The following is a 26,152-nucleotide window of genomic DNA, read 5'->3' as shown; positions in this document are numbered from 1 at the left end:
GCGGGGGTGGGGGTGTTGGTGTGATGAATTGGGCGATTGGGATTGACATGTATACACTGATGTGTATAAAATAGATAGCTAATAAGAACCAGCTGTATAAAAAAATAATAAAATAAAATTTAAAAAAAAGTAAAGTCTATTGAAAAAAGAAAAGTCAGATCATGGATTGGAATCCAAACTGTACAAGCTACCAGCTCTATAACCTTGGGCAAATTATTTAACTTCCTTGTGCCTCAATTTTTGCCTATAAAATAGACTAAAAATATTCCTACTTAAAGTGTAAATGCATGTAAAACTTAAAAAAGCACCTGGTGTGTAGTTAAGAGTTCAGTAAGTGTTGGCTATTATTATTATTATTATTAGTCCCAGAAAGGCAAACATTAATGTATTAGTTCTGGAATATTTATGAATATAGAGCTGTTAAATTAATTTGCCTCAATGAAGCAAGGATCTTCAGGATGTTTTACTGGGACAGTCAAGAAGGTTAGAGAAAAAAATACTAAGAACATTCATGATGTCAGGGGTGGGTTTACAGGATGTTCTGGCCAGGCAAGAATAGGGGCAGAACTGAGGTTGTAAGCAGAAATTTCTCAAAGGAAGAGGAGAATTGTTCAGGTAGAAAGGTTAGTGATAGGAGAAGGAGGTGTCAAGAGGGAGTAGAGCAAGTCAAAGTATCAGAAATTAATTCCACTGTGCCAGCAACTTTCCCTGATAACAGTCTTTTGCATATGCTTGTCTACTTGTCTCTTTCCGGCAGTCACAGTGTTTTGCGTGATTTGTGAGTTAAAGTTTGACTTCTAAACTGATTGTTCATAGGTGTGTCCAAACATGTTGGGGATGCCCTGAAAGCCCATTCCTCCCAGTCCTTGAGAAAAATCTGGACAGTTGGAATCCCTCCTTGGGGTGTCATTGAGAACCGGAAAGATCTTATTGGAAGAGATGTAAGTAGACAATCCTTTCACAACAAAAGGAGATAAACATGTATCCAGTTGCCAGCTTAGCACTATATCCGGATATCTAGTAGACATCTTGAATGTAATATACCCCAAATAAACTCCTGACTTCCTACTGCCTCCCTTACCCTATCTTAGAAAGTGACAATCTTGTCCTGCAGTTCTCAAGCCAAAACCCTGAACTTATCCTGGAATGATCTCCGTCTCACGCCTCAAACCCGATCCACCAGTAAATTATCATCTTAGCTTCACTTTAAAAATTTATCTGGGGGCTTTGCTGGTGGCGCAGTGGTTAAGAATCCGCCTGCCAATGCAAGGGGCACGGGTTCGAGCCCTGGTCCGGGAGGATCACACATGCCGTGGAGCAACTAAGCCCGTGCGCCACAACTACTGAGCCTGCGCTCTAGAGCCTGCGAGCCACAACTACTGAGCCTGTGTGCCACAACTACTGAAGCCCGCGCGCCTAGAGCCCATGCTCCGCAACAAGAAAAGCCACCACAATGAGAAGCCTGCACACCACAACGAAGAGTAGCACTGCTCACCGCAACTAGAGAAAGCCCACGCACAGCAACGAAGGCCTAACACAGCCAAAAATAAAAATAAATAAAATAAATAAATTTATTTAAAAATATATATATATCTATCCGGAATCTGACCTCTTTTTATTACCTCCACTGTTACTGAGCAGGTTTAAGCCACTATTTTCTGTCACCTGGATGATTGTAATAGCCTTCCCTACTCTCATCCATGTCTCTTATTAAGGTCTGATCCCAACACAGTAGCCAGAATGATTCTAAAGGGACAGACTTGTCTAAGTTTGTTTATAAGACTAATGTATATTTTTGGTAGGTATCTCAAGTATTACAAAAGGTATGAAGAAGAAAGATAACCACTGTTAATATTTTGGTGTGTATCATTCTAGAATTTTTTTCTATGTATGCGTACATATGTATAGTAAAAAAAAGTTTGTGTGTTAAAAAAGTAACAACAGAAACCTATTGTTGTGAATCTGTTTTTCAGCTTAACTATTTAACATAATTAATTCTCTATGTCAGTTAATATAGACATGCTTATGGTTTGTTTTAACTTTCATTTTGGAAAATTTCGAACACATTAAAGAGTAGAGAGATGAGAATAATCATCTCCTTCATACCCTTCTCCCGGTTTCAACAGTTATGAACTCAGAGCCAATTTTGTTTAGTTTAGTCCCTCATCCATTCTCCATCTCCTCCCTCCATTATTTTGAAGCAAATTCCAGACATCAAATAATTTCATTGGTAAATATTTTAGTAGTTATTTCTAAAGTATATGGACAATTAAAAAATATAACCACATTGCCATATTCGTACCTAAAAAATTAACAATAATTTCTGAATATCATCAAATATCCAGTCTGTGTTCAAGTTTCTGATTGTCTCAATTTTTCAGTTGTTTGATTTCATTATCCAAAAAATTTCCCTACATTGTGATGGGTTGATTTGTCTCTTCGGTCACTTAGTTTTTTTCCTTGAGTCGCTTTTGATCTCTGGATTTTCCCTCTGTCTCCTTTTTTGTTTTCTGTTTGTTTGTTTCAATTTATTTGTTGAAGAAACTGGGTCATTCCTAAAGAGTTTCCCACAGTTTGGATTTTGCATATTTAAGCTCTTGTAGTAGCATTTAGCCTATTTCTCTGTCTTTTGTCTTTCTTGTAAATTGGTAGTTTGATCCAAAGGTATGATCAGATTCAGGTTCTTTTTGTACAGGTTTATGCCCTAGGAGGAGATGTGTCCTTCCCTTGTGACATAACATCCTCACTCTTTTTATGATGTCATTGCCTAGATTTATTATTTCAACAGGGTTGCAAAAATGCTAATATTTAATTATAGTGTTCTTTCTTCATTTATTAGCTTAAATACTCTATAAAGAGAAACATATTCTCCTCAATTGCTTGGTTTACCTTGTGGTACGGTTGTATGGGAAAGGGTAGAATAAATATTTGATTCTTTTTCTTTATTTGCCAGTTTTCAAAGCATTGAGTTGGTTATCTACCATCCCCCAAGGTGAACAGTCTGTTGTTGTTGTTGTTTTTTCTGATTCAGGAAGTTAAACATATTTGGTATGTTTTAATCCATTATTCTAATATAGTTATTATTCTTTATCATGCTCATATTGTCCCATTGTGGCCAGTGGAGCCTTTCAGGTTGTCTCCTGAGTCCTTTTAACACAAATCTAGTCATTTATCATTGCTTCCTTGTGTTTTAGTATGAAAAAAACTGTTCTTGGCTCATTGTATATAATTTTTGCTCCTAGAGAAATGGCTGGTTGCTTTTAGTGGGAAATAGTATTAAGAGACCACATTCTGAGAGCCAAGGGTGCATTTTTATTTTTCATGCCTGATGAAGTTCTATTGTACTAAAGTACTATAATTTATTTAACCATTCCTCTATATTGTCCATTTATGTTTTCTATTTTTAACTTTTACAGAAAATGATATTAATGTTGTGATAAGACACATATATTTTTGAAACTAGCTGAAAACGCCTATTTCCTTAGAAGTTATTCTCAAAGTAGAATGTTTGGACCAGTTGGTATGTAACTTTTAAAATGTGACTAATTGTCTTCCAGAAAGGTGGTAACAATTTACATTCCTACCAACAGGGTATGAGGGTGCCCATTTCCCTGTACCATTTCCAGCTTCGGGTATTCTGGCTTTTTTTAAACTTTGCCATTCTGATAGGTATAAAATAACACCTTATTTTTCTTATGTACGTTTCTCTGATTACTAGTGAGATTCAACATCTTTCCATGTGGTTTTTATGCATTTTTAAGCATAGTTTTTATATTTTGAAAGACCTTTTGTATTATAATTCATTCTATTAACATTTTTGTTTGCCATGTGTGCTGCATTTCCCAGATTTTAATTTGTATCATTTATGAACATCTTTCCATGTGTAAAAAATAATGTGTTACATCTATCAATTATTTTCTTTTTGGTTTCTGGCCTCAGTGTCATGCTTAGGGATTATAAAAGTAACTTTTAAATACTAATGTTTGTAATGTTTGTAGTGCTTTTTACATCCATTATTTCTTTTTTTTTTTAAATTTCTTTCTTTTTTTTTTTTGGTTGTGTTGGGCCTTCGTTGCTGCACGCGGGCTTTCTCTAGTTGTGGCGAGTGGGGGCTACTGTTTGTTGTGGTGCGCAGGCTTCTCATTGAGGTGGCTTCTCTTGTTGTGGAGCACGGGCTCTAGGTGTGCGGGCTTCAGTAGTTGTGGCTCACGGGCTCTAGAGCACAGGCTCAATAGTTGTGGTGCACGGGCTTAGTTGCTCCACGGCATGTGGGATCTTCCCAGACCAGGGCTTAAACCCGTGTCCCCTGCATTGGCAGGTGGATTCTTAACCACTGTGCCACCAGGGAAGCCCCCATTATTTCTTTAAAGCCTCACAGCAACCCTCTGCTATAGGAATCATTATCATCACTTATACATGAGGAAAATAAGCCTGAGAAAGGAAGCAGGTGTTACCCAGAGTTAAAGTTAGAAAGCAGAAGAGCCTAGCCTTAAACTTGGGCTCTTTGACTCCAAACACAGTCGGCCTTCCCTATTTGTGGATTCCGCATCTGAGGAGTCAACTGACAGTGGATCCTAAGGATTCAACTGACCGCGGATCCAGGGGATACTGAGGGCCGACTATACTGAGCCATTTTATATAAGGGACTTGAGCATCCGTGGATTGTGGTATCTGCGAGTGGTCCTGGAGCTAATCTCCCACAGGTACCAAATGACTGTACTGTTCTCTCCTCTCTAAAAACAAATGAGAATTAGAGTAGCTTATAGAAGAATCAGCAAATATTAATAAAGATCTGGATATTTTTTATTGAATGAATGCATCTCCATTTACTTTTCACTTCATTTGGAATACTAGAAAAAAAAATCAGTGTCCAAATATTATTCTGGAATAGATCTATTAAAAGGCATAGTTTCTGGATAGTGATATAGTCTGTGTACCAATGCAGATCCTTAAACTGTTTTTTAATGATCTGAGACAAGGTAAGTACAGAAATTGAAAATAAATGTATGGAACCATTTTTAGCCATGTGACGGTGCTGTGACATCCAAGCATATGGTAAGTGTGCTTATCTTGCTGTGTGTGCGAGTGTTGTTGAACTTGTGAGTCTCATGTAGTACAAGCCGCATACTAGTCATGCGTTAGGGGACTACCTATCTGTCCATAAAAACATAAGAAATAAGAAATCTCAAATTGATTCTTCACTGCAGATAGCTTGAGAAGCACTGCCCTTGGTAGCAGGTACTACTTTTTGACCTGGACAGGAACTCGGTAGGACACAGACAGGCCTTCGGAGCCGTCGGCCCGGGAAGGATCTCAAGCTCTGACCGTCTCTTGTCCTCGCTGTCTCGCAGGCGGTGTGCCTGTACCAGACCCTGGGCAACCCCCTCAGCAAACTCACCACACTCAACTGCATGCACTCCCACTTCATCCTGTCCGATGATGGCACCGTGGGCAAGTATGGCAATGAGATGAAGCTCAGGAGGAACCTGGAAAAGTACCTCTCTCTGCAGAAAATACACAGCCGTGAGTACCACAGGGGCTCAACCAACAGGTCCTGGCCGGGGGCCTTGCTGTGGAGCAAGGTGCTCCATTGCCATCTGTACAGGGTAGAGAGGTCCAAGCCGGCCCCTGCCTTAAGTTAACACCTGTGAACCCTCAGTGAGAAGAAAGCAGGATATGAAATTGTGGGTGACAGTCAGAAGAGAGGAAGGGATCTTGCGGGACAGCAGAGGGGAGGTGTCAGAGTGGAGACTTTAGCAGAGTCTCTGGGAGTCCTTAGGCTTGGATGGATAGAGGGAGAAAGTAGAGAAAGAATTGATTTGGGAATGTGGATGGCTGAAAAGCCATAAAGAGACTAGCCTGAGAAGAGAGGGCTATGAGCCTTGATAGTCAGGGAAGATGACATTTCTATGTGGGTGGCGTGGCTTCAGTCAGGGAAGGGGTTGAAATCAGGACTTTTAGAAATAAGGACCTTTGAAGGTATGTTGTGACATGCTGGCAGTGGTGCTTTGGTAGTGCCTAAGGAGGAGGAGTGGGGGGCAAAATCAGTGAGTGTCCTTGGGCGGAGAGGTGGGACTCCTTAAAGGGAGGAAGAGGGCTGGATGCTGCCTGGAGAAATGGAGACTCTGCAACCAGGGCAGCAGGAGGTGGCCCCTGCCTCTTTTGGTGAGTTAAATCTTCCACAGACTACTCCTGCCCTTTAAGCGGAGATGCCAGGGAATAGGAAGATTCTCAGGAGGCTCAGTCTTCTTCAACCTCTGACTTTGGGCTGAAAATGCTGAACATCCTTTGAGTTTTTGGCCCAGATTCCCTGAAGCAGCAGATGTAGTGAGGTCAGATGGATCAAAGCTCTGTTTACTGCCTGTGACCTTGGGCAATGAAATTAGCGTCTGTCAAATTGTTCTCTTAAAAAAAAAAAAAATTGTTCTCTTAATACAAGACAGAAGAAACTGTCTACCTGTACCTTTTGTTGTGAGAATTAGAGGGGATAAAATATGTTAGGTGTGCTCAGAATAGTATTGGGTACATAACATGTCCTCAACAAATGTGTTTCTTTCTTTCCTTTTATTCTCCTTTGGTACAGGGGGTCGTGTGCTGGTTGGGGTGGGGGTACAGAGAGGGACTCTGGGAATTGTTGTCAGTCATTTAGAGCTTAGTGTGAATGAAGTTTGGAGGCTCGTTTAGGTCAGGAAGGGGGAGAGAGGAGCAGGTATGTGGTCTTCTACAGGGTGGGGGTGGCTAGTGGGGAGGAAGACCCACAGAGGAGCGGAGAAGGAGGGCAGGTCAGAGATTGCCCTGAAGGAGAATCCCTGAAGCGAGGACCCTGCAGGGCTCTGAAATGTCAGTTACCTGAAATGTCCTGTTGCCTCTGATGACCTGGGCTCACCACCTGTGCTCAGGGATTCTGTGCAGCGCTACGATGTGTGTCCCAGGAGAGCAAAGTCTCTGTCTTTCTTATTTCCTGCTGATTCTCCATTTGTGAAAACAGCCCTGATGAATGAAAAGAGCCCCGAGCTTGCATATCGCCATATGCTATTCTACATATCTACTTTCAAAGTCCTTAAAATTTAGGATTCATTTGGAGGGTTTTGCTGTCCATGGGGAGAGAATGTGGAGTCAATTTCAGTGGATTGGTAATATTTATTATTCTATGGAGAACTGACAGGAAAACAGCAAAAACAATAAACCACTTACACACACACACACACACATATACACACACACACACATATACACACACATGCATGCACACACACAAGAAAGAAAGAAGGAAGGAAGGAAGGAAAGAAGAAAGGAAGAATAAAAGAGAGAAAGGAAAGACAAATGAAAACAGACCCCAACAAGCCCAAAATTCTTAGGTATCAAAACTGATCTTCACACCTCCTGTGCTCACTAGGGAGGCTTTCTGCCATAGTTGTATTTGTCTTTGATGTGGTTAAAAATATTTTCTTGATTTCTTTCATTTCTTTTCAACTGGGCTTCTTGGAGTCCCTGGCAAATCCTTGATGTTCACAGAAAGCACTTACCAAAAAAAAAAAAAAAAAAAAAAAAAAAAGGATGACTTCATAAAGTTGCTGTAGAAATCCCTTTGAAATGTGGCCAATGTCAGTTCCTGTTCTGTAAGCCTCTGAGGATGGAAAGCATAGGATCAGCTCTGTATGTCTTCGTAATCCAAGTCTTGGTGGAGAAGAGAGCCCTTTCCTGGGATGCCTATTCTAAGAGCCTTTCATTGGAGCTGTAATGTTGTATTCCTGCCTAAACTGGGAGCCAGGTGTAGAGGCAGCTCTCTCATGAGATTTGTCAGCAAAGAACTTCACGATTTTTTTAAAACAAATTTAATTAATAGCATCAGTAAGATCCTTTTTGTAGAAAACAATCATAAATATATTTATTTTTGTGAGGATTAGTTATTGCTTTAAAAAGGATGTATCTAACAGAAATTGAATTATTTTCCCTTCTCCTGCAGAATACCCTTACTGATTTCTTTTTCTGATGATAAAAATGTTACATACTCTCACATTCAGATAAAGAAAGAAAACATAGAAGAGAAGGAAGGGATAGCTTTCTGTAATCTTACTATAAAAAATAACCATTGTTAACTTTTTCACCTGTATGCTTTCAGAAATTTTCTGTGTACACACAGAGCAACATTTAAAAATGAACACTGGGATCATATAATATCTTTTGTAGCCTTCCCTCCTCTTCCACTAAACATGGTTGTATTTCCATATCAGTAAGCATAATTGAGCACATATTTAATGACTGCATAGTATTTCATTATATAGGATATGAGATTCTCTTTAAAAAGTTTTTTTTCCATCCGTTTCAATAATTGTATAATTAATGACATTTTCATCTAAATTTTCTTCTATTACTTTTATGCCTTAATAAACCATCATCACCATTTCATTTAGCTTTTACAGGACAATGTTGTTAAAAGAACCCTATGACTATCAATTGGTGTACCTTTCGTCTGATGTTTAGTGATAAGGAGAAAATAATAAGGAAGTGGAGATATGTGGAAAAGGAAAGAAGTATAATGTCAAAGCCATTAAATAGACTGAATGAGATATTTGGGTGCCTGCTAAGAGGCCCACCCTTAACATTTGTGGAGTCAGGACAAAGGTTACACATGGAAACCCACATACTATTTGTTTAAATATTTAAAAGCTTTAAATCAAGCTAACCAGCAAAAATAACAAGAGAATAATGTTCAATCCTTTTACTTTTGTACATGTAGCAGGAAGGCCAGGTTTGAGGTCAGAGTCCTGGATTTTTGGGAGTACTAAGCCAGAACGTGGAGATGAAAGAGAACTATCACCTTGGCCCCTGGCCTTACAGGTCACTCTCTGCTTCTCTTCCCACCTTTGGCTCAATCTCGCGATGTCCAGGCTTCACACACGTTGTCACCTGGACACCCCAGCCTATATGTCCAAGCTCTATCCACTTCTCTCCTCCTCCCCAAAGCTGCCTCTGACTTTGACAAGTATATTCCTGGGGCAGAGGTTCAAGCAGCCCCTGGAAGCAAGAATTTTGGGGTCTTGGGCAATCTAATAAGTAGGAGAGGGAGCACAGGCTTTCCTTGAACCTTGACCCTATAGACTCCTCACTGTGAGGAGAAGGACATGGTCAGAGGAGGGCGCTGTAGAACATGGGGCCCAGAGTAAAGTCCTCTGTCGCTCAGGTGTGAGCATGGTGTTGCCTGCCAATTTTCCTTCTCTTGGAAAAAAAAAAAATTGATTTAAATATATCAATACACATGTGGTGTAAAAATTAAATCAAGTAGGAAATCTATAGAATAAACAGTCAACATTTCTCCAAATCCTCCCCTCTCTTCTTTACTATTAATAATTTGATATATATCCTTCCAGAGTTTTCTGGTTATTTATGTAACATGTTATAGATGTGTGCATATGTATATATAAAATATATACCCATATATATGGTTTTAAAATTTTAAATAGGATTTTAAATAGGACCATACTGGGCATATCATTTCTGTAACTTTTGTTCACTTAATATCTTTTTAAAAAGAATGACTCCATGGTCTTTCCTTTTTTTGTCTTCCTTACTTTAATAAAGTAATATGTAGTCTGATAAGAAAGCCAAAAAGTGAAAAATGGAATAAATTGAAATATAAAAGTCTTTGAGGTTTACCCATCCCATCTTGTTCTTAGAAATAACCACTATTCAAAGTTGATTGAACTGGCAAAAGTTTGATCATTTTTGGAGATGAGTGATGGATACATTGGGATCCATTATATCATTCTGTTTTCTTTTAGATATGTTTGAAAATTTCCATGATAAAAAGTTAGTTTCTTGAAGACTACTACTACTTATTATTATTATTATTATTATTTTTAAATTAATTTATTTATTTATGGCTGTGTTGGGTCTTCGTTTCTGTGCGAGGGCTTTCTCTAGTTGCGGCGAGCAGGGGCCACTCTTCATCGCGGTGCGCGGGCCTCTCACTATCGCGGCCTCTCTTGTTGCAGAGCACAGGCTCCAGACGTGCAGGCTCAGTAGTTGTGGCTCACGGGCCCAGTTGCTCCGCAGCATGTGGGATCTTCCCAGACCAGGGCTCGAACCCGTGTCCCCTGCATTGGCAGGCGGATTCTCAACCGCTGCACCACCAGGGAAGCCCTATTATTATTTTTTAATTACCAAAAGCCTTTAGGTAACTTTTTAACTGGGAGAAGATGCTCTCACCATATTTGAGTTACTTTTATTTAAAGTCCAAGCTTCTGGCTTGGCCTTGAACTAAGCAAGCCTGAGTCAAAGAAGAGAGAATGGCTAGTGCAAGCAACAAATAACATGTGGTAATTGAAAGACTTGTGTCTGGTAACCAGAATTGCTGATGGGGTTCCTTTGTAACAATTTGATATTGTTTGTCATCTGAAATAGGCTCAAGACAAGGAGTGCCTGTGGTGGGGCTGGTGGTGGAAGGTGGTCCCAATGTCATCCTCTCAGTGTGGGAGACTGTGAAAGACAAAGATCCAGTGGTGGTGTGTGAAGGCACAGGCAGGGCTGCCGACCTCCTGGCCTTCACTCACAAACACTTTGCAGATGAAGGGTGAGTTGTTGAGTCTTCATTTCTGAAAGTATGCTCTTTATTCTTCCATTTTAGTTCTTTAATTTCTGCTTTCATGTAGGCCGGATATCCTTAGAGGACAGAGACTGGAATTCTCTGGATATCTTGGAGGACAGAGGTTGAGACTGGAATTCATTTTTCAGTGGTTTTTGTACTTATTAAGCAACACCAAAATGCCCTCCAGTGATGCAAGTTGCTATTAGCTTAGCTGAAGAATGGCTGGCCTCTAACAAGGACCTTGAGCCCTGTCTGAGCTTAGGAAAAAAGCATTTCCAGGGGGAGTGAGGGAGGAGACCACTGTGGCCCCAGATCACCTTTAAATTCAATTGCCGTTAGTAAAAATAGCAGAAATTGGGGAAATCAACATCCTGACATTTTTGTCGCATATGTTGTACTTAGTTGAAGTTTTAACTCTTTCTCCTTTTTAAACAAGATAGTAGTTTTTCTCTATCCATCCCTATACACATTGTGATTCTTCCAATTTCAAAAGCGTGATATTTCTGCCAGGTAAGTAAATACAGTGCGTACAAACTGAAATGTGGACCCCACTCATTTACTTAATAAATATTCATTCACTGCTTATAATTTCTCTCTGACAACTCTTCTCTTACAGTTTCTCTCCCCTTTCAGCCCTGCTTCCACCCTGTACCCCCTTCCTCTTCTATTACACCTCTCTCTTTCGTTTTGCAGTGTCAGATTCTTTGAGAATATTTTGCCCGTAATTTCTGGAGATTCACAGACCCTTGGAAATCTATCAGCTCGAGAACCCTGCCCCAAGTGCATTCTTCCCAGGAGCATGGCAGATCAGTCCATTCTCTCTTTCAATTCAGCCTTCTCCTCGTGCTGCTGCTTCGCTTTCCTTCCCATTCATTTGTCTCTTGGCAGTACTGTCCATAGAAACCTTCTCCATCACATGGGACAGATGCAGGGATGTTGTACTTGTACTGATGTTTCTGGCTTGTCCTCTTCTCTGCACTGTGTCAAGTCACGACCATTTCTCTCTCTCCCAGGACCCTGCGTCCTCAAGTGAAGGAGGAGATCATCTGCATGATTCAGAACACTTTCAACTTTAGTCTTAAACAGTCCAAGCACCTTTTTCAAATTCTGATGGAGTGTATGGTACACAGGGATTCTGTGAGTATGATGAGTTGATGACTCAACTGACTTAAAAAATGCTAATGTTCAACAATTGTGATATTTATTTTCACAATTTTTTTTTTTCATTTCTTACTTGATTATATATAGCTCTACAGAATTTGACCTGTAACTTGAGTAAACTTGACTTCTTGTTTCCTCCCGCCCTCCAACAATGCTTCATATTCCTGACCGTACCTGGGAAAAAGCACTTAGACAATATAACAGTATTACAGAAAAGTGATTGAATTTAGTGAAAATTACCTGTAAATATTTTCAGAGGGTAAAGGAACAGCTCCATGTCCTAAATAAACTCAAGTCTGCTGGCTTAGATGACTCTATCACAGTATCCTCAGTATGTCCCATAGGAGATCATTGGGGATGCACTGGACAATGGAAATATGTGAATAAACTCTCAGATGGAAAATAGAGGCCACGAACTTTGGGCTATGAACATAACATAGATTCAGGAAAAGATTTTAGTGTTTTAGGGTACTTTGATCAAAATTTTTATCAGTGATTTGGATAATATGTAGCCGACAGTTACATTAAATATGCAGATATGTCATATCATAGTGATCTTTCCAGAATTTGAAGGCTGGACCAAATCATACAAGATTTTGGTAATATTAAAGCACCTTCCCTCAAAAAACCAGTTGAACAAGTTCAGTCTAGACTAAGCATGGCTAAACAGATGTGAAGAACCCTTTGGGATTTTGGTTGACCTAGTAACAACGAAAATAACAACCATGTCTACAATTAATGGTGTGCTTTCCAATATATTTTTTCACGTGAAATAGCCCCATGAGTGAGTTCAATATGGCAGTGATTGTTTATTTCAGTTTCAGAGATAACGAAGCTGAAGCCTAGAGAATTTAAGTGATTTGCCCAGAGTCATGCAGTTATGAAAGAGTAGAACTAAAACTGGGGGCTTCCCTGGTGGCGCAGTGGTTGAGAGTCTGCCTGCCAATGCAGGGGACACGGGTTCGAGCCCTGGTCTGGGAAGATCCCACATGCCGCGGAGCGACTAGGCCCGTGCGCCACAATTGCTGAGCCTGCGCGTCTGGAGCCTGTGCTCCGCAACAAGAGAGGTCGCGATAGTGAGAGGCCGGTGCACCGCGATGAAGAGTGGCCCCCACTTGCCGCAACTGGAGAAGGCCCTCGCACAGAAACGAAGACCCAACACAGCCATAAATAAATAAATAAATAAAATTAAAAAAAAAAAAAAAAAGAACTAAAACTGGTGCTCAGAGTTGAAATCGTGTGCATGATCTACTACATTTTATATTCCCCACAACAGTCAGTAGGTTAAGAAAAGGATATATTAAAGGGATCACCCTTATATTTGTCTCCTCCTGTCATCAAGGAGAGTAACCAGGGAGCGGTGTAATAATCAAGAGGGAACTAGAGAAGGCAGCTAAGGGTTTGCATGTTACAGAAAGGTTCTCAACTCCTGCACAGTTGAGGGTTGATTTTATTCATGCACATGGTGGGGGGCTGTTAGGTAGAGGGGCTGTTAGCTTGAATTGTAGAAGAATTCTATCTTTATGAGACCTTAGAGATTATTTAGTGGGTTCCTCTCATCTTGTGGGTGAGGAACCTGAGATGCAATGGTTTTAAGATATTTACCCAGGACTGACAAGTTAGTGGCATATCTGGGGCTAGAACTTGCCAATCTTGGCTCTTTTTTGTTGAACAGGTCCCTTTACTATATATTTTCATTTGTAAAGATTGAGATACATTCATTAACAGGAGAAGACCTTTTATAATCATAAATAATGTCCTTATTTGTCTTAAAAAAATCAGTCACGTGCCAGGATGCACTGGAGGCTTTGACGTTGTGAAGGCTTTCTTCACTGTCCATTGTACTTGCTCACTGGGTGCATTGTAATTGCCTCACTTATTTTATGACAAATCCTTGAGGATTCATTTCTCATTAAAAAGCAAAAGTGTTAGTTTCTAAAGCTAGGTGAACAGAAGGATCTCATTTCGTATTCTTTCAAAATGAGGAATGGTTTTCTTTACATGAGGAATTGACACTGAGTTTCTTTCCATTATAGCATGTGAATAGTAAATTAATGTAATAATGTTCTTTCATGCATGTTTCCTCTAAGATACTTGGAATTTTTCAGTTTTTTTTTATCCCCTGAATGTATACAATTCGCCTTTACCCTACTTAAAAGTTTTCTCTCTTATTAGTAAAAAAAAAGAATTTTTTTTTAACTCTGTGATTTTTGACATTAATGATGAATGTTTCGCGTAATTCATTAGCTCAAGAGCAAATTTTGTGGGTACTTTTGAAAGCATTTCTTTGCTAGTCCCCAAAATGTATGGCTTTCTGTTTTTCAACTGTTACAGATTACCATTTTTGATGCTGATTCTGAGGAGTCACAGGACCTTGATTTAGCAATCCTAACAGCTCTGCTAAAGGGTGAGTGTCTAAATAAGGTTACAATTGTTCCTCCTTCCCTCTTTTCACATTCTGTGGCACTTTGTGCTTTTTATGTTGATATCATAAACAGAATATGTGATTCCTTTCTTTTACCCTAGGCACAAATTTATCAGCATCAGAACAATTAAATCTGGCAATGGCTTGGGACAGGATGGACATTGCCAAGAAACATATCCTAATTTATGGACAACATTGGAAGGTATAATGAAGATGAAGTTATTTGGAAGACCTATGTCGTGTGTTGGTTTGTTAGGGAGGGACAAAAGAGAGAATTGGAGGAGAGATAGGTTGCTTTGGGGACGGGTGTGGGGGTAGGGTAGCATCTCTGATGCTGGGTACACACCATTGCTAGACATTTCTCTCATCTACTTTGCCTCCCTGAAAACATTTTTTCCTCTGGCTCTGCAGCCTAATTGAAGCTGACAAAGGAAGTTGGGGGAAAGACAAATGGAAGGATTTTTTATTTACTTTTTGAATGGGCAGATTTTTATACTGTTATTCAAAACTTAAAGTTCATCTTATTTTTTTGCATTAAAGTGTAATGCATGCTCACAATAGGAATGAGTGAAAACAGAGAAAAGCAGGAAGAAGAAAGATTACTCATAGTGCTAATGCTAATCACCGTTAACATTTCATTTTAAAAAAATTACAGTTGTGACCAGACCATAGGTCTGTTAGTTTGGGGTTGAACTAATTTGTGCACATTATTTAAAACATCAAGTGGTACTAAAAAGCTACCAAAAAGACAGTAGTTCCCTGCCCTGCTAATCAGTAGAGCCGAGCACTTTTGACATTTTTGGACTGTTCTGACATTTATAAATCTCCGTATTTCTAAATAATAAGTCATATTGCTGTTTTCTGATTAATTTTAGAGAGCTCTTAACATTTCTGTCTGTGCCCTCCCTGCTGCAATCTGGACTGGTTGCCTGCTATTCCTGGTGCTGAGCTGTCATCCTTCATCATCTTGGAGATTCCCTCCTTTGTTAGAACGCCTGTTTTCTGTATCCCCTGTTTTCCTCTTTCTTGGTTTACTCCTTTATTTGATGATGTGTATCTTGCAGTAACTTCCTGAGAAAGGGAGTGTGGGAGATAAAAATTTTGAGGCCTTATATGTTTGGATATATTTTAATTCAAGATGGAACTAATTTTCCTAGAAAATTTTGAATGCTTAGCTTCCAGCACCCAGCAGTACTGTTGGGAAGTAAAAATCGTTCTGTTTTCTGATCCTTTGTTTATGACCGTTTCTTTCTTCTCTGGGAGTTTAAGAAAATCTTCTCTTGTTCCAGTGTTCTTAGATTTCACAATGATGTGCGTCATTATGAGTTTTTATATCCATTACACTGGGCACTTGCTTTCAACTTGGCAATCATGTGTTTCCTTTCTGGGGAGTTTCCTCCCCTGTTTTCTCTGCTCTCATTCAGGAATTTTATCATTTAAATGTTAGACCTATGGACTGCTCCTCTAATCTTATCTTTTCCTTTAATCTTCTATATCTTTTCTTTGGTAGATTTCCTCAAGTTTAATTTTTCACACCTTGTATGTATCTTTTTGTTTCTGATAGCATATTATTAATTCCTGAGAGCAAATATGTTGTCTTTTTTTAAAAATTTTTATTTGTTTATTTATTTATCTTCTTTTTGTGGACATATGTTTTTATTTCTCTACAAGTGAATTACTGGGTCATAGGGAAGGTGTACACGTACCTTTTTTTTTTTTGATAGATCTTTATTGGAGTATAATTGCTTCTCAATACTGTGTTAGTTTCTGTTGCACAACAAAGCGAACCAGCCATATGCATATACATGCCCCCATATCCCCTCCCTCTTGGGCCTCCCTCCCACCCTCCCTATCCCGCCCCTCTAGGTGGTCACAAAGCACCGTGCCTATCTCCCTGTGCTACGCTGCTGCTTCCCACCAGCCAACTATTTTACATTCGGTAGTGTATATATGTCGATGCTACTCTCACTTCGCCCCAGCTTTGCCCTCCCACCCTGTGTCCTCAAGTCCATTTTCTATGTCTACCTCTTTATTCCTGCTCTGCAACTAGGTTCATCAGTACCATCGTTTTTTTTTAGATTTCATATATATGCGTTAGCATACGGTATTTGTTTTTCTCTTTCTGACTTACTTCACTCTGTATGACAGACCCTAGGTCTTACCATCCTGAATATAATATCTTCTTTTGTTTTTTTGAAGCTATTAATGATAGTTCTTTTGAAGTTTTCTTCTTCCTGTTTTGTCTGATTCCTCCTAGTTGACGTTTTCTGGTCTGTTTGTCCTGGACTCTTTGTTTAAGTGTGGAGGAAAGAAAGCTCATTAGAAATTCTGAGCCTGTAGATTTGGGCTTCACAGTAGGGTGATCTGGCTGCCCCCATTTGTTGGGGAACCTGAAGTGTTAGCATATTCATATATTTTCTCTTGTGTTCATCACAATATCAGAAAGAAATCCTCCAATCTCCTGCTTAGAAGGTAAAGCCTTGTTCCTACTGTTACGGAAACCAATAGGGAAAGATGAGTGGGAAGGTCCCAATGTTAGCAATTTATGCTGCCAGAATTCTGTGGCATAGATTTTGTTTGGTTCTTGACTCTTTTTCCAGACTTCCATTTTTTGGCTTTTTGGGGACTGCTAAGTCAATTACCATTTGACCATCTGCTTTTCAACTTCTAAAATGTTTCACTCTTGACCTCCTTGTTTTTGTGGATTCATTTCTTTAAAAAAAAACACAAAAAGACAAAAAAACCCTTTACTATAATTTTAGTGGGGTTTTAGGTAGGAGTAAAAGTAGATGAGTGTGTTTAATTTGCCATTATACCCAGAAGTCGGGTATAGTTTAAATGAGAACATGCCAAGTTACCAAAAAAGAAAAAGAAAAAGAAAAAGAAGCAGAAGGAAAAGAAGGAAGGGAAAGAAACCTTGGATTTTTATTAGAATTGCATTAAATTCAAACATTAATTTGGGAAGCATTGAGATCTTTACCACAGTCAGTCTTCTCATCCAAGAACACATTTATTCAAGAGGTCTTTTATGCCTTCAGTTTACCTTTTGATATTTCTTCACTTAGGTACTGAACATTTCTTAGTAAGATTGTATTTTATGATTATTTTGTCTGTATAGTTTTGAGTTCAAATACATGTAATTCTTTAGTTATTTCTACTTTCTTGATTTCTGTATATCTCTTATTTATTTCTGTCCTCTGAAGCCTGGCTCGCTAGAACAAGCAATGTTAGATGCTTTGGTGATGGATCGAGTGGATTTCGTGAAGCTCTTAATAGAATATGGCATGAACCTCCATCGCTTTCTTACCATCTCCCGACTGGAAGAGCTCTATAATACAGTGAGTACTGGAACATTTCATTAGTCACCTCCTTAAGATTTATTTATTAATTAGCTTAACACTCAGCTTAAACTATATCTTGAATGTTCAAGTCTCCTTCAGCATTCATGTACAAAGATAGCTTATAGAGGGACAGACTTTTCAACCAAAGAAGAGACTTTCTTACCAAATCCATTGTATCCTATAGTCATTTCTGTGTTTCCCATTTTAATTAATTATACAGAATAGAAGCATAAACTAATTTAAGAAAATAGGATAGTAAGGCCATAATTAAAGCCAAAGATGTGAATAAGAACAAATTGCTTTTATTGAGTAATTAGAAGCATTTCAACCTAAGGACACTTAAAATTTTGTTCCTGCAATTTTCCTATGTAAACCTTTTATTGAAACGAGACTGGCTTACTCCTTGTAAAGACACCACTTGCTTAAGCCAAGCACCCTTCTTGAGATGTCCTTCCTTGCCTTTGAATATTACCCTTTCTTTAGAGCCCTGTTCAAGTCCTATCTTCTTGATTATTCCAATTCACATATTATAGTGCCCCTATAATACAGATTATTTGCCACTCTTTTGAACATACCTATCTTCATATTGTTGGTTATTTTTAGTGTAAGTCCCACTCTCTTCTATTAGATTGTAAAAATTCTATGAAGAAAGTACTTTTATTCTTCATTGAATCCCTCAGTAGCTTGAATGAATGTAGTAAGTGTTCAATAAATATTTGTTGATAGAATATAATTGTGTGATGAAATTTGTAATTGTGTGATTTATATATAATAAAGGATAGTTACAGATTAGTTAAAATTTATTTCTGCCCCTTGCCACACAAAGTTAATTAAGGCCTTACTTCCTAGATATATACATCTTGCACTGAAAAATATTTCAATCTAATCACATCTTCTCTTGGGAAATACCTTCCTTAGAATTAATTTGGCTTAAGCTTCATTACTAAAGATGTTGAAGAAAGTTTTCAGTATTCTGGATTATTTATGAATTCTGAAATAAAGGTTTTTTATTTCTCCCTAGCACATGGTAATTAAAAGGTAATTAAAATTCTTTCTTTTGTTCTTTATTACAGAAACAAGGACCAACCAATATGCTCTTGCATCATCTTGTCCGAGATGTAAAACAGGTAACCTAATGATGAAGGTGTACAAATTTCTTCTGGTATTGTCTTAGCTTTGTGGTGAAGTGTTACCAGATTTTGCTTTGTAAAATGTAGACTTGGATTTTCTAGCGAATTACCTACCTTCTTTACCTGTGACTCTGAACAATTTCATCACCAAACCACACTCATATTTTTTCTTGATATTTGTGTTTTAAAAGATTTGACCCACCAAGTAAGTGGCATTAGCTAATAATTATTTTCTCTTATAAAACATGAATTGGAGACATAGAAAATTCCAAGCAGAATTTCAGCTTAACATGATACAACAATATTGCCAATGATGATAATAATACCTGCTGAAAGTAGAGAAACTTCCTGGTTCTGTTATCTTTATTGAAGGACTGGTATGTGATTCCATTGTTTTTGTTCTTATTTTGTCTATTAGTGATAACTCTGGGACTCTCACTTTCTTGGTGAGTCTAAGCATTGTTCTAGGGAACCAGGATGGATCCCACTGGTCTATGCCTTTGCTAATATGTTGCTCATGGTATTCTCATTGAACTTTGAGTTAAGGCAGACTTAAAATCATCTCTGATCCCCCATTAGTTACCAGAACTTTCCATCTTTAACAGACTTTTTTTTGCCTTAATTCTGAAGTCTAATATCTTGATGGAGAGAGTGTGGGCTTTCTGATTATGTTGACTTGGTGGGAGTAAAAGTACTGGAGGAAGACGTTTGGTTGGCAGATTAGCAGTAAGCAGAAGTGTCCATGCCGATGTAAATTTACTTTGCATTGATTCATGTTGGGTCAAAATGATGTTACTTAGATTATCTCCTTAAACTCTGATTCTATCATGGTAAACTGAAGAAAAAGGAGTGAAATAGTTAGATATGTGTTTAACTAGCAGCAAAATGAGAGCATGATTTGTGTTCCTTGGAAAAAGTGAATTATGAATGTGAAAGAGAAAAATTAAATTATTTGCATTTATTTATATCTGTAACCTTATTTGTTGTTCAAAGCTTTGGGAACATTGTTCACAATCTGTTCATTTCAAAGATCTTGTTCAGCACTCTGTGCCTTTAAAAGTGTGCTATGAATGGCAGTGCGGAAGTAACACTTATGAAGAGGCACTGTGGTGGCCTTTAAGGGGTCAGAGCAGTTTTCATTTGGCCTAAGGCCCATGTGCTTGGAAACCTGCTACTCAGGCCCCTACCAGCCATGACGTTGGTCTTGGCACAGCCTCGTGTTTTGAAATCTCATTTTGCTCTGCCGCTTCATGTTTCTTATTTCTATTTGTTCTACTTCCTTTCCTATTCTTGTTTTGTGTATGATTTGGTCAACATGGTGCCAAGTGTTACAGCCATTTCAATAGAGAAGCTTAAGATTTAACTTAGTGTTACTTTTGGACTCTCCAGCATATCCTCCAGTGATTATACTTTTGTTGTAGTGGTTCTGTCATTTCCAGCTAAAAACAATCTTTTGTACTCTCTTTAAATGTATTTTATTCTAAAGTGTGTATATGCATGAGAGAGAAAAAGAGAGGAAATGAGCTCTTAAAAGCAGACATTCCATGTCTATGAAACTAAAAACATCTTAAGGCTAAGTATTTTTTCCCATTTGAACAACCAGGTTGTATCAGTAGCTGGCCATATTAAGTGATCAGTTGTTTTTGTTCTTGTTTTAGTTATTAGTGATAACTCAGGGGCTCTTCCTTCATTTGTGAGTCTTAAGCATTGTTCTAGGGCTGAAGAGTGTGAGTCTCCCTCTTTGCAGTTGATTTGGTTATGTTCTAGTGACATGGCAAAAGAGATAGAAAAAAAGAACTGACAGTTACGTGTTACATGTTTTTGTTTCAGCATGCCCTTCTCTCAGGCTACAGAATAACGCTGATTGACGTTGGACTGGTGATAGAATACCTTATTGGTAGAGCATATCGCAGCAGCTATACCAGAAAAAATTTCAGAGCCCTCTACAGCAACCTCTACAGAAAACATAAGGTAGCATAATTGAAAAATACCCTAGTAAAATTAAGGATTCCTAGGAGTTATACTTTTAGAAAAATGGCTCGGGAAGTTTAGGTGGGAAGAGCTTCCAAAACGGACATGCTATTTATCGACACTTATTGACTATCTGCTGCATGTAAATTACTGTGCTAAGTGCTGGCATGCTGGCCTGGGATGGACATAAAGATCAGGAGTTTAGAAACTTTTAGAGGAAACAGATTTATGAATAACTAGCCACAATACAAAACAGGATATAATATGTGCCGTATTGACACAGAAGTATGTGGTGAGAAGGGTTAGAGGGAGAGATGACCGGTTCTTTCCTTATCTTTCTTTTTCTTTTGAAAATACAGAAGTGAAAAGCTTAATAGGATTATATCTATAACTCATAATAGTACATAACCTGGAGATGACAAACTTGGAACAAGTCTCTAGGGGTTATACTGGAAGATGCATGCAGAATGTACCACGTAAAAATACGTATTATACATATTTTATTTTCCATCATATTTTTGAAAGTCTAGGAACGTAAAATTAGAATTGCTGGTTAGTTGATTAGCAGAGAAAACGTTGCTTGTTTCTTAAAATTGCCAGTACCGATCAGTAAACTGAAGAGCCTAGTTCTTATTAGGGGATAATGAAAGTGTTAGAAAAGGTAGTTTGGGGCATTTTTGGCTGAGAGAAGAGCGGGAACAGTTAGAGGCACAGTGCTGTGGACACCAGGGTATGGTTTTGCAGTGACAAGGAGACCTTTGTCACTGGACAAGCGCCAGAAGGTTGTGAGGGATGACACTGGAAAGATACTTTGGGATAAGATCACATGAAGAGTCTAGAATATCAAGCTACTTTTGACCTTTATTTTTAAAGAATGAGGTGAAGTGAAAACCCAACTTGGCTTTAAGGGATGAGAAAACAAAACAGAAAGAAACCCAATTCTCAAAGAGAAAATGTTCTTTATTGGCATTTCACAGACATAGGGATACACTTGAGGTATCAATGCCTTCATGTAAACAAAATACGCCTTGCTATGAGGTTACCAGTGGCAGGTATAGGACTGACTGTGACCTTGGTGCAGCCCAGTGGGGAACATGCTAGGCAGGTTCCTCTAATGCCCTTTCTGGAAATGGGTAGGAAATTGCCCATTTCTCTAGTTATTTTCTAGTGAAGGAGTACAGAGTTTATTGTGTTTCCTAGTAAATTAGATCGTAGCAGTTAACGAATACATGGTTTGGAATCGGAGAGATCTGGGACTGAATCTTAGTTTTTGCTCATTAGTAGCTGTGTAATCTTGAGTGAGAAACTTAACCTCTCTGTGTGTCAGTTTCCTTATCTTTAAAATGGGAATAATAATATAATACCCCTTTCATAAATTTATCAAAAGGATTAAATAAAATAATACCTAGAATACCCAGGAAAACCCATATTCCTGGTACATAGAGGGTATAGAGTAACTTAATATTAATAGTCATTATGATTATTACTAGTGATACTATTAATTCTATATCACAGTAATAATGATGATAATAAGTTGAGTAGCATCTTTAAAAAGTTGGACTCCATTACTTCTACATCTAATTTATATCTGTAAAACACAAACTAAAAAGAAAGAAAGAAAGAAAGAAAATAAAGTACAAATAAAATAAATAAATAAATATTAATAAATAAGTAAAATAAAGTTCAAAGTTCCCGATACGGTTTGTATTGGGAATTTTATGTCAGTCCCTTTAAGAATGCTCTCGTTTGTTTTTGTTTTTCATTGATGAAAGCTTCATGCTGACAAGCAATTAATTATGTTGTTATTGGGCCTAGCCACTGGAATTCCAGTAGCGATATAACACCTGGAGAAATTCCGTAACTTTCTAACTGAAGCTTAACCTTGGAGCTGTTTGTGAATGGGAACTTTTTCTTATCAGAACTGTGAATCTTTATTGCCTATTCTGAACTTGTTTCAGGTATAGAACATCGATTGATTCTAATGGAATTTCCACGTAGAAAAGGAATGCAGATATATGATAGGGAGCAAAAGAACATGTTCTCTAAGATGTTAGGAAATAAGAGTGTGCTTAGTAAGAAGGGGATCATGAGAGGCTCTTGTTGGAGGAGTAATTAATTACTAATCTTGGATCAGAGACAGAACCATTGGATAGGACACAATATTATATTTGGTTTTATTGTTGTCTAGAAATAAAATGTTAATTGTTACCACTATAATCATCTTTCTCCCTTTTTGTTTTATTTTAAAAATAAAATAACATATTCCAGCAAGTGACCACTTTTACTCAAAGCTTTCCCCAGCCCCCTCTTCACCGAAGATGCCGCTCAGGAAATAGAAATGAATCTGCAGAAAGCACACTGCATTACCAGTTCATTAGAACTGCCCAACCTTACAAAGTCAAGGTACCAGTTACTTATTTTAGATTTGAAAAGAAAATTGTCCTTAAAGACAGAGATCTTTTCTTCCTTTAAAGTTTGAGAATGGGGAATACAAATAGAGGGATCATTTACAAGTACTATAAACAGATGGTGCAAGTCAAAAGCATAATACAGGTGTTCTCTAACAATGATGAGCAAACGCCCAGGACAAGCAACTAAATGATTTGCCGGGGCTGGCACCTCAGGCTGCCTTCCTTGTTCCTACTCTACCATGTCCAGATGTTGACTCAGGAAGGCAGTCCATGGGATGGTACTAAAAAATAGAATCATTAGCCCAACATTGCACCCTCCTCCTCCTTTCCCCAAGGCTAATTGGAGGTGACTGTTTCCTTCTCCTTTCTTTTCTCTGACACTGTCCTCTTGCATCTTCTTTTTTCACTTTTGAAGCTTTCTAAAAAATAATTTTGGCCTAATGGTACAGTATGACAATGATAATGTATTTATGACTGTGTGTGTGCATGTGTGTGTGTGTGAGCAGTATTATGCCCCCCTCCCTTTACTACCTCAATCCCACTTTCCTCTGGGGGTGAATGCTTTTGTTTAAGAGTTTCCATTTAAATGGTTCCTATGTTGGCTGAAAGAGGTTTGCTTTTTATAGTTCTTAGAATGAAAAGATGTTTCATAAAATTACCATTGGTCATAATCAATGAACATAAATTCCCTTCATTTATAGAAATAGAGGAAGCTTATTACTATTTTTGCTATGATCTCCTTTAATTAGAAAGAATAAGCTGGGACGAAGTGAGAGAGTGGCATGGACTCATATATACTACCAAATGTAAAATAGATAGCTAGTGGGAAGCAGCCGCATAGCACACAGAGATCAGCTCAGTGCTTTGTGAACACCTAGAGGGCTGGGATAGGGAGGGTGGGAGGGAGACGCAAGACGGAGGAGATATGGGGATATATGTATATGTATAGCTGATTCACTTTGTTATAAAGCAGAAACTAACACACCATTGTAAAGCAATTATACTCCAATAAAGATGTTAAAAAAAAAGAATAATTATTGAATCTTGTTATTTGCCAGACATTATTTTGGACACTTGGTTTAATTTGAGATGCAGGTGTGTTGGAGAAGATATAATTATGAGTGAGAAATGGTCCTACCCTCCCTCCCAAAGTAATAACCACAGTGCAGTATGATGAGCATTGAGAGAGAGATACATACAAAGTGATATAGAAGACTATGGGGGTTAGAGAATGGTTTTTGAGATGAGCTGTAAAAGGTGGGTTTACCAGGTAGAGAATAGTATTTCATTATTACCTACTACCATCACTAGGGGAATATAGTCAGAATAAAGGAAAGCAAAATTAAAACCAATCTATCTGTATGAATGTTGGCAACACTAGTGCCATTTTTCTAAGAGGAAGATAATGAATCTATTTGTAAGGTGAGGTTAGAGGTTTTTTTTAATAGTTATCATTTATCTAATATGTTATTTTAGCCCATTTCCTTGAGAAATTGAAAATTGTTGTATAGTTAGTGGCTCTATTCCAAAGGTATAGTGTTTTAAGTTGTGTTAAGTGAACTTAAGGTATCTCAGCCTAGGGACCCTGGAATTATTAGATGCAACAAGAAATGGATTAAAAAAGGCCAAAATTTTGGTTTCTGATTTATAAAGTTCTATTATTATTTCCATCTCTTTTCGGTGATTTAAAAATATTTTTAAGATACCCGATGTGTTTTGTCAGGTAGAACATCATGCATTTGAGTATTTGGACACCCATTCCTATTTTATATTCTAACAGGAAAAGTCTATAGCCCTTCATAAATCAAGGAAGAAGTCAAAAGAAGAACAAAATATATCAGATGACCCTGACTCTACTGGCTTTATTTATCCTTATAATGACCTGCTGGTTTGGGCTGTGCTAATGAAAAGGCAGAAGATGGCCATGTTCTTCTGGCAGCACGGAGAGGAGGCCACAGTCAAGGCAGTCATTGCTTGTATACTCTACCGAGCAATGGCCCGGGAAGCCAAGGAGAGCAACATGGTGGATGATGCCTCAGAAGAGCTGAAAAATTACTCAAAGTAGGAGTTCTCCCTTTACCTAACATTCACATCGACAGTTCTTAGAATGGTTAGACACGTTTATCTCCCTCAGCCTAGAACTTGTAAGATGAGTGGACTTATAGCCGTGTGTTTCATGGACTCTCCCATAGATAAGGGTCTTGAGGTATTTTAAGGACTAAAAGGCAGAGAGGTGGCCTTCAAGTCAGGAGACTCGGGTTCCAGTTCTAGTCCAGCTCTTTACTAATTGTCAAATCACTTGACCAGATTTCGGGACTTCAGTTTCTTAACTATAAAATGTTCAATGAATGATTTTGGAAGTCCTTCCTAACTCTCAAACTCTTTGATACTAAGTTATATTAAAATTTGTTCTTTAAGTACAGCTCAGGCAGGAAAACAAATAAATATATTAGGTATTAAATTACCAGAGAGTGATGGTAGAAGATAGAAGAGTTAGAAATGTTTTGGTTTTTTAATGTAGTAAAGCATCATAGTAGTAGGGAAAGAAAGCAAGCTAGAGTTAATAGAAACTAATTTATCATTTTGATTTAAAAAATTCCAGAGAATGACAGTGTCTACTTTTTAGAGAAAACAACCTCCAAGAAGATCACCTGGGGGTGTCTCCAGGTCTAGTGCCTTACTTAAGTCATCTGTGTATTTTGTAAAATCTTTAAATTTATTTATTTATTTATTTATTGGCTGTGTTGGGTCTTTGTTGCTGCGCGTGGGCTTTCTCTAGTTGCGGTGAGCAGGGGCTACTCTTCGTCGTGGTGCATGGGCTCTAGGCGCGCAGGCTTCAGTAGTTGGCATGCGGGCTCAGTAGTTGTGACGCATGGGCTTAGTTGCTCTGCGGCATGTGCGATCTTCCCGATCCAGGGCTCAAACCTGTTTCAGCCTGCATTGGCAGGCGGATTCTTAACCAATGCGCCACCAGGGAAGTCCCTAAAATCTTTAAAAAAAAAGAGTGGCGGGGGGAGTTTCCACAGTTTTTCCTTAAATGCTAGTTCGGTTTATGAACAATCTTTTCTGTCAAAAAATTCTTTATTAGGTACTATCAGGGAGCCCCACACCAAGCCATACACAGC

General features: G+C 38.3%; 1 protein-coding gene across 6 annotated transcripts in view; it reads left to right on the top strand.

Moving 5' to 3' along the window:
* Positions 1 to 26,152, top strand: part of TRPM6 (transient receptor potential cation channel subfamily M member 6) — a 211,052-nt gene that overhangs the window by 115,364 nt on the left and 69,536 nt on the right. For 4 of the 6 annotated variants that reach the window (XM_059924924.1, XM_059924925.1, XM_059924923.1 and 1 more), the window contains 11 exons: positions 817 to 941; positions 5,352 to 5,523; positions 10,405 to 10,573; positions 11,602 to 11,725; positions 14,084 to 14,156; positions 14,276 to 14,376; positions 17,378 to 17,512; positions 18,589 to 18,642; positions 20,476 to 20,616; positions 22,885 to 23,019; positions 24,808 to 25,088. In XM_059924924.1, coding sequence (XP_059780907.1) covers positions 817 to 941; positions 5,352 to 5,523; positions 10,405 to 10,573; positions 11,602 to 11,725; positions 14,084 to 14,156; positions 14,276 to 14,376; positions 17,378 to 17,512; positions 18,589 to 18,642; positions 20,476 to 20,616; positions 22,885 to 23,019; positions 24,808 to 25,088 — 1,510 coding nt within the window. Of the gene's footprint in view, positions 1 to 816; positions 942 to 5,351; positions 5,524 to 10,404; positions 10,578 to 11,601; positions 11,726 to 14,083; positions 14,157 to 14,275; positions 14,377 to 17,377; positions 17,513 to 18,588; positions 18,643 to 20,475; positions 20,617 to 22,884; positions 23,020 to 24,807; positions 25,089 to 26,152 lie in introns of those variants that run through there. The other 2 variants (XM_059924926.1, XM_059924928.1) reach the window with 2 other exon arrangements.

The sequence above is a fragment of the Balaenoptera ricei genome, chromosome 6 (genome assembly GCF_028023285.1).
Source record: "Balaenoptera ricei isolate mBalRic1 chromosome 6, mBalRic1.hap2, whole genome shotgun sequence".
Taxonomy (NCBI): Eukaryota; Metazoa; Chordata; class Mammalia; order Artiodactyla; family Balaenopteridae; genus Balaenoptera; species Balaenoptera ricei.
This window is presented reverse-complemented; position numbering and strand designations above follow the sequence as displayed.